The sequence below is a fragment of the Carassius carassius genome, chromosome 20 (assembly GCF_963082965.1).
Source record: "Carassius carassius chromosome 20, fCarCar2.1, whole genome shotgun sequence".
Classification (NCBI taxonomy): domain Eukaryota; kingdom Metazoa; phylum Chordata; class Actinopteri; order Cypriniformes; family Cyprinidae; genus Carassius; species Carassius carassius.
This window is the reverse complement of record NC_081774.1, coordinates 31,633,019-31,645,363: the sequence shown is the minus strand read 5'-3', so window position 1 is coordinate 31,645,363 and position 12,345 is coordinate 31,633,019. Positions and strand designations below refer to the sequence as shown.

Here is a 12,345-nt window from a genome sequence, read left to right as displayed (position 1 = left end):
TGCCCCTGAGGGGGCACATCTTGTAGCTTTTGGTCTCTCAACCGAGGTTGCTGAGATCATCCTTCAATCCAGAACTCCCTCCATGAGGAAACTGTACACCTTTAGGTGGAAACCTTTCACCTCCTGGTGCGAAGACTGCCAGCACGACCCAGTTATTTGCCCAGTTGGGACAGTTCTGGAGTTCCTGCAGGCCCTTCTCTCTGCAGGTTTGACTTACTCCATCCTGAGGATCTATGTGGTGGCCATTACAGTCTACCGTGCCCCTCTTGGTGGCCATTCAGTGGGGAGACACCCTCTGGTTACATGTTTCCTCTGCAGTGCACTGAGGCTGAGGCCTCCGGCCAGAAGAAGTGGTTGATCAGGATGCTATCCTAAAACCTTGAGTCCTCTGATCTCCCCACACCATTGAGAGTCAAGACTCAATTTGACCGAAGTAGGGCAGCCTCCAAGGCCTTCTTGTCAGGTGTGTCTATACAGGACATCTGCAATGCAGCTGGACGGTCCACGCCCCTCACATTCATCAGATTTTATGGTTTAGATCTGTGAGCCACTTATGGCTCTTCTTTCTCTTCCCTTAATTGTGCTCCTTGTATGCACACTAGGCAGGGACTTGCAAGTCTGGTGGCGTGGGCATTCTTGTTCCCATAGCGTTTTGGATGCAGCTCAAGTTCCTGAAGGTGAACGTCCCAGGTTACGTATGTAACCATGGTTCTCCGAAGGGAACAAGACGCTGCGTCTCAAAGCCATACTTCCGGCATCCCTGCCAGAGTTCGCTTCATTCCTAGAAGCTGTCAGAAGCTGTTTGCTTAGATGTCAACTTAAAAGGCTATTTAAGTAGTCAACAAAGACATAAATTACCTGAGACACAAACCTTTGTAAAAAAAAAAAAAAAAAAAAAAAAAAATTATATTGTTGAGGTTTAAATTACTGGGGTCAAAATGACCTAGTTTGACATTTTTTTATATTTTCATCATTTTCTTAAGGTTAATGTAACAGATCAATGGGCATTGTGTTAAGTTTTTTCCTTAAGATAACTGTGTAAAGTCAAATATTCCATTCTTCTGCTGATGTTTGCAAAAAGAAAAACACAAACACATAGAAACACAGTAATGAAACGTTTTTGGAAAAGCACAGCAAATCCACATATTCATACAATTTTAATGTTAATGTTAATCATCACATGAGAACACAAAAAAGGTCCAACAAATCGGACCTAATTTAATATTTTTATAGAACCATTTTGTTTTATTGACATGACATATAATAAAAGTCTAATTTCAAATTGTCCAGTTGCCACTTATCGAGAGTGTAGGGTCAGCTCAAAATATAGGAACATCCATAAAAGTATATGGAGTGTTGCAAAAGTGCATGTCAATTTAATTTCATGTAAAACTGGTGTATACTGTACATATTAGATACAACGTTATACAGTAAGAGTAGAGCGTTACATCAGTCAGCCGTGACATGCTCCTGACAGCATTTGTGTAAGCAAAACCCAATGAGACAAATGGAGACAACAGAGAATAAATGTCCTCGCCCTCTTTCATATAGAAAGAAACATTCCAGACACATCCAGATTTTAGCAAGCATTAAACATCAAAAACAGAAATATACAAGTTAACATGGACAGAAAGCAGTTTGCCTAACTGTGAGAAATTACCTCAGGAAAACAGAAGATCATTTGGAATGGATTACTGCTGATTTCGAATTGTTCTGGTTTTGCATAATTTCAACATATCATTATTCATATTTCATTCAAAAGTTTGATGTTCTGGTTACATGAGGCAGGCTGGGCTGTTGATGATGGCTCAGTTTTCCTGATATCATCTTGAGCCCAAATACTTTCTCATATCTGTTCAATCTGGTTTCTTTTGTAATCTTCAAACACATTTATTTCTAACAGTAAAAGTTCAAGACTCTTTACAAGAAAAGTAAAAGCAAAACATGAAGGATATTACTTACAAATAGGTTGTTGAAACACTGAATGTCAAACATCTTTTACCCCCGGCCTTCATTCTTTATAATTGCTTGACTGTGTGCAACAGAAAAATGCAATGTTCATATATTTATTGGGTCATGTTGGGGTCTTGATTATCTTCCAGGTGGTTCTGTTGTTAGCTGTGGTGCAGACTCACACTGTGGTTCTGAAAAACAAAACACAATGCAAGTTAATCAACACTGCAACAGTTTCTTAATTCTGCACAGATGAGAATGTGTTCACACTGCGCAGAGAGAACAAAGAAATGCAACAGTGGATTAACCAACATGTTTGACCTTGACCGTAATATATTTCTCTAGCCTCTGGTAAGCGTAATCAGCACAATGGAGAAACAAGTCGGGAGCACCTGCAGGCAATATCCTTCATCAAGAAAGAGAACATTTAAGGACCAGAAAAAGCCTTAGGAGTTGAGCAGGACATCACTGGAATTCATTTTGTGGTTATTAGAGAGGAAAATGTGTAGACCTTTCTCTACATCCCAGTTCTGCTTTCTGGTCAACCCAACATTCCCAGGTTGGAGCTGGTTGTTTGTAGAGGCAATAAATGCTGGGAAGAGGATCCCAATCTTCCCACAGAAGACAACATCAGAGGGGCAACAGCCTGAGGGCATCTTCCCAATAGAGCCTGCGACAGCAGTGTGACATCCAAAAGGAAGCCATGCTGCTCAACTTCCCAAAACCATGCCTTGTATGGCCATCATCCACTTCATCAAATCCCAAATGACAGGAAAACCAACTAAACTGACAGCCCATTTTCATCCTTCTCCAGTTCAGACTCATTCCCTTACTCATGCCAATAAGTGCTCTAATTTCCAATTACTGGTATGCTTTTGTCACAAGATACCCTGAAGCAGTTCTTCTCTACAAAGCCACACAACAGAACATTGACAGAGAGACGTCTCTTTTCTCCACTAATTAAGGATTCCAAAGGAAATTCCAAAATAGGAATTCCACTGAGGATGTACTGTAAAAAATAATCTAATCCACCTGGTGAGTAAATTCTAAAAAGTGTTCTTAGAGATCCCAAGTCAGTATCAGCAGTCTATGCACACTGCTGGGGGTGATTATAAAGGTGCTTTCACACTGGAGGAACCTTTTCATAGTTCCTAGGACAATTGGCAGTAGTTCATGCTTTATGGCTGTTCCATTGTAGGAACTAATTTTGTTTTAGGAACTCCATTTTGGGGAACTAAATCAGAGTTGTCATAGGAGATTAATCTCCTCCCAGAGAGATTGTCATCTATTCCTGAGACCTTCTTCCTTGTGCTCAAACAATATACATCCAAAGTTGACATCCTCAGATTTCCAAGTGTGTTGCCAAGTTTGTCAGTTCTACCTGAATGTCTCTGCTGTGGTACAGGTACAGGTACAGGACTTTGTATTGCCGGACTGTTCAGTAAGTCGTCACTCTGGATTTTTGCTTCTAATTGACTGTAGATGTGGTTCTTTGTAGCCTGTACTGAATTATAGTAACAACAATTGCTGGGTAGCCTAATGAAACTGTTGTGAATACTTGGCTTAATTAACAAATGTTAACAAGGCAGCCAAATACAGTTGTGATGAAATTAGTCTAATTAATACTTTTTTTTTAAGGATACCGTATTTACAGATCAGACTGAACGATTTGACCATGAAAAATCAGCACTGTTGGCCATTTCTGCAGGGAAGAGTGCCAGAAGATAGATGGATGGATGGATTTGATGGATGGATGGATGGATGGGTGAGTGGGTGGATGGATGGATTTGATGAATGGCTGGATATATGGATTTGATGGATGGATGGCTGGATTTGATGTGCACAATGCCTCTTGCCTTTTAAAAGCCATTTAGTAAAGCGATGCTATTCTGTTGCTTTTGATTGGTTCTCTGTCTGCCAATTACATCAGATTTCACTGAAACCTTTAGACCTGTCTGAGAGTTGATTAACAACTGAAAACATTCATTTGAAATGAAGAAAAGCAATAAAAAATGTCATCAAATGTAATCAGTTACTTTATTAAAGTAATTACAATAGTTACACTATTTATAACATTTTAAATAGGGCAACTTGAAATAATCAATTACATTTCTGAAGTAACTTTGCCAACACTGGTCCCACTGGAAGAATTTTTACAGTTTGACCAAGATTGACTCTCCCCAATAATGCCATAATAATAGTAATCTGCTAAATGACTTTAAACGAAACATTCACCTGACAACGCTGAAGCAAAGCATATTTTATTTCACATTAGCAGAGTGGCTTGTAAAAAGTTCAGAAGAAGTTTACAGGAAGCAGAAGTGTGTCACAGATCAAAAGTGTTTGTTTGGATTGTGTGTCTCCCAGCAGTGATATGCAGAGACTGCAGCGAGGGTCTGTCAGTGTCTCAAGACGAGGTATTTGCATACACACTTCAGACCCAGCCAGAGGCAGGAACAAACACGAACACACACGCAAACTCTCGCAGGACTCTGCACTTTGCTGCTGTCTGTATCTGATCTGCCGGCATCCGTGAGACACTCATGGGTAATATCCGAGCTTTCATTACACTTTTGTGTACGAATCATACTTTAAAACATCTAAGCAATCTTAAACCTGAAGTCAAAAGCTTTGTTTATTTTTTCTTGCTGTGCTTCAGTGTGAACTGTAAGCTAGAACTTTAGATTTAACGTCAAAAGTCTGAGTGATAGAAAACTATGGTTAGAAAACTGGGTTAGTTGTGTTGTCTGCTGTGAAGGCTGTTCAAAACATTCAGGGGAAACAAATTTACTTTTTCATGTTGTTGCTGTCATGCATTAGTCAGAGGTTAATGCATTGGCCTGAGGAATTGAGTGACTTTGAAAGTACATATCAATTTATACTAACCCTAACCTAACAGTCGACGTAGTTGACATACAGTGTTGTGAAGGTTACTAGCTCTGTAATAATCATTGTACATAGTGTGAAAAGATGGATCTCAAAATTATACGGTCTATATATAATACGATCTTATATATAACATTTCTAAACCTCCACTAACATGATGTAAATACTAATTTGAACTAAATTTGCAATATATATATATATCTATATATATATATTTTTTTTGTACAAATATATACAAGCACATGGCAGAATATTAGTATCATTTAAAGCTTTTTAAATCTTTAGCTAATCTTTAGCTAGTTTCATTCTTGCTTTCTTCAAAGTGAAGTCTTTCACTAAAGTCTTTGGTTTGACACATTGTATAGCTATTACAGAAACAGTTAAGGTATTTTTATTCTTACAATGAAAGAAAATGAAAAATGAATGCTGGGCAAGGGTGACAAACACTTAGAGTAAAAGCAGACTGTACGACGAGGAGACAGATTTAAAATGAATATGAGAAAATCACAGCTCTCAGCTAAAGAGATCTATAAAATCTGGAAAATGCAGTGCAGTTGCTCAACTACTCATGCTTAGCTGATAAAGGAAGTAGACATTTTCAGTGTCTTTTTTGTAGACAGTCAACAGAGCAGTAAATTCCATGTGACTAATTACTCTAAAGTTGCAGGAAAATGATGCGATGACAGTTGAACATGCACAGATGTAAACCTTTAAAAAAAATGTTTTGTTACACTTTAGTTTGGGGACCAATTTTCACTATTAACTAGTTGCTTATTAGCATATATAATACTAGCATATAAGCTGTTTATTAGTAATTGTAAAGCACATACAAATGAGGAGTTTTTTTTGAGGCAAAATAGCTATTAGTTAGTATTATTAACAAACTCATAGCTAATAGTGAGATTAATTTATTTTCTCATATTCCAATTTGATCTTAGATTTTCAGTCAATTTGAATAAAAGAAATCATTTAAGCTGGCTGCTAAAGAAATGTATCATTATACTGTACAATATTACATAATTAAGTGCCTGGTTGCACTGATCTTTCCTTTTTGCTGCATCACAATGTTACAGCTACAGAGCTGCCCCAGTGTTGCTTTGGTTTAGTGTTGTTCATGTTTCACTGGCTGATCTGACAGTGGAAAAGGGCATCATACTGAATACGATTAACATTGATAATGCAAAGTCGAGTTTTTGGCTTAAAGCCATTGCAAACACTCCCAATATATTTACAGTCGAATTTCCTCCCCTTGATTTATTTGTTCTGCCAAGCAGAAGGTTGTGATGGTCATGTGACCTCAGCATGGCATCCTCATTCTCAGTTCATCTCACCTGAAGCTCGGTTTGGAAGAAAAACTTCAGCGGGCACCGTGAGCAGTCGTAGATCTTGTCCTCCTGTCCGTGTGCGGTGAAGATGTGCTGCTGCAGTTTACAGGCCTGCACAAAAACTGCAACGAGACACAACACATGCATTAAACATCTTTCCAAACGCACTGCCTGTTTACATCTTAGAACTTTTTGACACACAGCCCTGTGTTTCATTTCTTGAAATTAGTTCTGTAGACAAATGTAAGCCTTGCTGAACATGAAATAGCTTTTAATGTTTTAAAAAAAAAATCTCTTCTGCTCACCAAGGCTGCATTTGCTCTATTAAAAATACAGTAAAAATATTAATATCGTGTAATGTTATGAAAACATGCTTTACATATTGTGGAAAGGTATGTTTTCAGGATTCTCTGATAAACACAAAGTTTAAAAGAACAGCAATTTCTCTCTCTCTCTCTCTCTCTCTCTCTCTCTCTCTCTATATATATATATATATATATATATGCTTTTTTTGTAAATATCTTTACTCTCACTTTTCATTAAATTAAGGTATCCTTGATGAAAAAAAAAAGTATATTTTTGTTCATTGCATAATTCCCGTAAATCTGTTTGTGTTATTTCATGGTTGACTTTACTATTATAAAAAAATGTGGAAAGTAGTTATGACAATGTGTCTTTTTTTTTTCTTTTCTTTTTTGATCGGGATTGTACGTACAGTAAAATACAAGAAAAAATACTTGTGCAGAAAGCAAATTAAATCTTTTTGAATACCATAATGTCTGAAACTCAAATTCAGTTTCTACTCCTGTTTCTGATGGATCACATACAGTAAGCAAACAATTAGCCAACATTTATACAGTAGTATTTCTACAGTTCATATAATAGTTTTTATGGTAAAACACTCTTGAGGACACTGAGGAAGTTCTCTCTGGTTATTTTTTTCGTAATATTACTCCGTTTAACTCAGGAAAGACACATGTTCTGAACGTTTTCTGATTTTGCTCAGATTTTACAGTTTGGCAGCATGTGAAAGAAGTATTGTTACGAATGAGTGAATCGAGATGCTGGAAAACCCGAATGTTTCCAGTCCTTCACATCATGGGAGAAGCAATGCCACCTGTGCACAACTCTTTCGCTTAAAACACTCTGCGACTGTAATGCAGCTTTGATTCACCGTCCAGCTGGAAGCATCCAGGGTTTGGCAGGCTGGATAACGGTCAGTGTTTTGAGTCATAGTGAACAGTGAGGAATAATGATGTGCTTTATTTAGAGCCACTTTAGAGACATAAACAAGCACAGGAACTGCAGTCGTTCCCAAATCTGGAAACACTGTCTCTATTAGTCAACAGTGCTAATTATATTGACATTATTAATATTCATGCAGTCTTGTTATTTATGCGTAGCCTTATTTCAGTCACGTAAAATCTTTGAAATGGCACTTAAAACACATAGTGCGTCTGTGTGCTTTAATTAAGCCATAGAGCTGCTGAATGTGTGTGTGTGTGTGTGTGTGTGTGTGTGAGCATGCACTTATTCTCACAGGAGAACTTCAAACATGCTGTTTGTTTTCAGAGACCCATATGTTAAGGGTGGCTGGTCGTGCATGCACACAAACACGCCAGGTTGTGTCTCTGAGGTAAAGAGTGAGTTTTGGTCTTCATTTGAATTTCTTACGAGGGATAAACAACTTTTGCCTTCATGCCACCATGTGGATTTTGGATTTAGACCCAAATTTGATGTTCACTGCTCCCATGCAAGCTTTATTAGGGTCAATGAGAATCTGTGTCTTCTAATTCAACTTACACGGATAAAACGATCTGGACGTGCATCTGTGGGTTTGAGATCCTGCATATGAGCATAAATGAGTGATAATATAGAGAGAAAGAGATGGACGTGATTTGGAGAATGGTTAACAGTACAATGGTAGACTAGAGTTTAACTTTACAATAACATTGTATTTGTTAATGTTCCTTAATCCATTAGATGATTCAAAACTGACCATTCATATTTTAATGCAATATTACAGAGGTTATTATAAATGATTTATCGCTGTGCATCACGAACAGGATGACGTGTGAGCAAGGGCTGGCCAATAAAGTCAATCCTTGAAACAATCAGCAACACTTTCTACAATCCAACCGTTTCCCAACGGACAAAATCAAGCCAATCCCTAATTCACATTTTAAATAAAGTTCAAAAGGAAATAGTCTTTTACAGTTATATAAAAGTAATAACATGCATACAAACAAGTAGTTCACACTTTACAGCAAGGATCACGAATGTGCATAATGGGATTATGGGATGTTCCTAATGCATGTTAATGCTAGAGTGCTACTCTAATTCTAGGTAAAGGTGTAGAATTCTGATGGATTATATTATTATTATTATTATTATCATAAGGGATGTACAGTTCTTCTTCATTTGTTTATAATGAGGCTTTCAAATAACTCAATATTAAGAAATCAATTAGTGATTTGAAACGTACTGTATAATGTTAAAGATACATATTATTTATTTTAAAAAGGTGTAATTTGAGCATATTTACTTTTTGATGATTTGGTATCATTTGTATTAAACGTATTGTACAAGAATTATTGTTTTTTATTGATGGGCACATACAAACCCAGGGCCGGGCTGCATTATTGTGCACACAATTGAGTGTAAAACTGTAGTGTTTTGTTGTGTAAAGTGAGACAAAAGCTCATAAGTGGCATGCCGAGTGTTTGTTCTGTGCTCGGCTTCCTCCAGGGTGAGCGGAGCTACTTTCAGCTGCAGGCTGCCTGACTTCACATAGCTGTCAAATGTGTCCCGCGAGAGCGACACTTTTGACATCTCCCCGCTGCCTCTGGATGGCTCCTCGACTCCTCTTTTACCTCCTTCCTCCCTCGCTCCTCTCTCATCCTCCATCGCTTTGCATGATCACGCTGCGTATGTCCTTCCCCATCCGCATTCCTTCATGCCTGACTCCACTCTCTCAGGCTGCAGTCCCCAAACAAACGCTTCTATTAAAACTGGTCGTGTTGAAATAATACTATAAAACTGTCTATAATTTCAGATTTTCCACTGGTGAATTGAAGTCCAATTGCTTGCGATCATTATTTGTGCCTGTAGAGGCCTGACAGAACGAGCTGAATTTAGAGCCCATCATATTCGGCTCAGTGAAGAGCGTAAATGAGACTCGAATCGCAGACTGGTTTCACACTAGATTTGACTTTTAGTTTCAGCTCCAGTCCTCAATGGTGTGTTTTATATTTTATATATTAAATGCATTATATTTGACTCTGACCCATACAGGTTCTTTTTTTTTTTTTTGAAAATATATTTAGTTTCAACCTTCATGCGGATGCCGTCCTCACAAAGCTGCTTTCTTTTCACTCTCTCTGTCTGCTGCATGATCAATATGAGCGCAGAAGGAGACGTGGTGGGACCAGTCTGTCAGGCACCAACACCAAATAAATTAAAATAGCCCAGTAGATCAAGTCAATAATAATGAGAGAAGCAGAGAAAGACAGAGAGAGAGACAATTGAAGCACGTTGTTGTGGCGGCAATAGAGAAATACATCAAGATAAAGTGTTTGTATAAGCTGTAAGAGCTCTATATCACTCCTGAGTCAGGGCTTCTCAAACTGTTGGGTTAGGGCTAGGTTATTAACTCAAACAAGCATTTTCTCCATGAAGAAAAGCATAAAGCATAAACCTACAGTATTAAGAGCTAGGTCTGTGAAACAATGCTATAAATGACAGAAAACTGCTGTAGAAACTACAAATGTCATTTGAAGTTATGTATTTTATTTGTTCATCATGTTGTTGTTGTTTTTTCTAAAAATTTAAAACTTGGTTTTATTTGAATGAGTTGACCTATGGCCTATCCATGTACTGGATGGTTTGGTGTCATCACTGGCAATTCAAAAGCAAATATATAGTTTTGTACCTTTGTTTAAATTTCAAAAATAAACGTGCTTCAAACTGACAAAAATTGTTATTCAGGGATTGTTGGTTTGGATCAAATCTCAAATTCTCTTTTAAAGATTTTTTTGGCTTGCATAAGAAGACAATGTAACAATTACTTACAGACTGCGAAGTAATGTTAACCTTGTGGTAAAGATAGTAAATGATGACAGAACTATCGAATTCCTAAACAAACTTTTATCAGTTGTGATTGTTTGAATGCAGCTCTATCATAAACATCCAGGTGTTCGTGAAAACCTGACTTAAACTACAGTTGAAAGAGTTTGAAAAGAAGCGTTGTGCGCTGAGCAGCAAACAGCCTCGGTGAACTCTGGGATTGCATTCTGTGCACAGTTAACCCTGCTGACACCAGAGATGAGACACTTTCCTCTCAGGATGGGGTCTGATCCCACTCTTCACATCCAGAGACAGAGCAGATCATTAACAGCAACATCCACTAACACAGTCCTGCTCTTCTCACAATACCACACTCCCAGCCAAAGACTCCACACACATGTCTGAATTCATGTTATTCATGATCTAAAAAAAAATCTTAATGTTCATTAAAATGCATGAAATTATACTTCCATTTGTGTTATTTCATAGATTTGATGATTTTACTATTACTCTAAAATGTGGAAAACAACTATGACTGTTGTTATTGTTGAAAACCTGATTGCTTGTAGCAACAAACTTGTACACAAACACACATACACATAAAGACGTACCTGTGAAGCAGACGGGACACTTGAAGATGCCTCCCATGCCCTCAAAGCTGTGCTCGATGAGGTGACACTGCAGTTTCGCTGGAGAGTCGAAGGTTTGACTGCATAGTTTACATTCATGAATGAGACCTTCCTCTGAGAAAAGAAAAGAAAAACACAAACACAAGCCTGTGTCACTGGAAGCGTCTGAAAGATTCACAATGCAAACACACTATCCCCCGGTTTCATAGACATGGCTTAAGTCCCAGACTAAAATGCATGTCTTGTGAAAGAATTTTCCACTTGGGTGATCTTACAATATGTCAGATTTATTGTTTTGCCTCAAGATGCACACCAATAATGTTTTAATCTAAGGGATATTTCTAAAAGCTACTTAAATGTCCTCATTGAACTATGGGCTAATCCTGGGTTAACCTAAACCCTGTCTGTGAAACCGGGCCTATATTATTTGCAGTATATTTTAAACATTCATATTAAATTCTCTTCTAATAAAATATGGTTAAGAATAAACATGAAACACTAATTAAGCACATGTGTCTACATTGTATTATCATTTAATGCATTTTTGATTTTGCAAACAAAGTCAACATTTATATCACAACATTATTTTACATATTTTTGAATGAGTTTCTTTTGCACTCTGCACAACTGTAAACTCAATTACATTCCGACCAAGTCATAACCTTATTGGATAAACATATGACAATACTGACTAAATAACTGATTTAGCGTACATATTTAATGTTTTAATTGTAAAGCTACAATGTGATCAAATGAGACTCCCTGGAATAATTATAAGGGGAAAATACGCTGTGTTAAAAGCACAATTAGTCATTGTGTGCATACAGTGGAGTGGATGTTCTGAGTGATATCAGAGCTGGTCTGATCTCGAAGGTCTGTGTGAGCGTATGGGTTTGCACTGTCACATGGGAACAGCTGCAGCCCATCAAACCCCAGAGGAGCCGTTAACACAGGTGGCCACAGATGGGATTCAGCATAGAGTGAACTGTGACAGGATCTTCAAATGCACCTACAGCACCCAAACACAATACCAGACCGGTGACAACACACATAAAACTTCATTTTTAACTTTTCCTGTGCAAAGGTCACCTTGACTATGCTGTGTGTTGTGGGCGACTGCCAGGGCAATGCTGGTAGGTTCTTACAGTATGTTGTCTGCATGGCTGCTTACTGGCCCAATTCAATAAAGCCAACCCCTAAGACAATATTATGGTCTCTAGATATCAGTGTAACTCTACTGTCATTTGATTTTGCCTTATTGCTCATAAAAGACATAACAAGAGGAACACATTTACATCAGTCATTCTTTGATACTGCTCATCTGTATGGATGACGCTAATGGTTTAAAAGTACAATTTTTAAGATATTTGCAGTAAAATATCCAAAAACCACTAGTCTAGTGTTATATATTTTGTCCAGCTGATTACTAACAGTATCTCTAATGTGTTCAACTACTTGTAAATCATGAGAAAATTCCCATTCTAAAC

General features: G+C 37.7%; 1 protein-coding gene across 3 annotated transcripts in view; it reads right to left on the bottom strand.

Annotated features, from left to right (window-relative positions):
* Positions 1 to 1,102: 1,102 nt before the first annotated feature.
* The window catches only part of LOC132096881 (zinc finger protein 521), an 88,945-nt gene continuing 77,702 nt past the window's right edge, over positions 1,103 to 12,345 (bottom strand). For all 3 annotated transcript variants that reach the window (XM_059502551.1, XM_059502552.1, XM_059502548.1), the window contains 3 exons: positions 10,841 to 10,972; positions 6,171 to 6,286; positions 1,103 to 2,144 (listed from right to left, as the gene is read on the bottom strand). In XM_059502551.1, the coding sequence (XP_059358534.1) occupies positions 2,115 to 2,144; positions 6,171 to 6,286; positions 10,841 to 10,972 (278 nt within the window). In that variant the 3' untranslated portion in view covers positions 1,103 to 2,114. The remainder of the gene's footprint in view (positions 2,145 to 6,170; positions 6,287 to 10,840; positions 10,973 to 12,345) is intronic.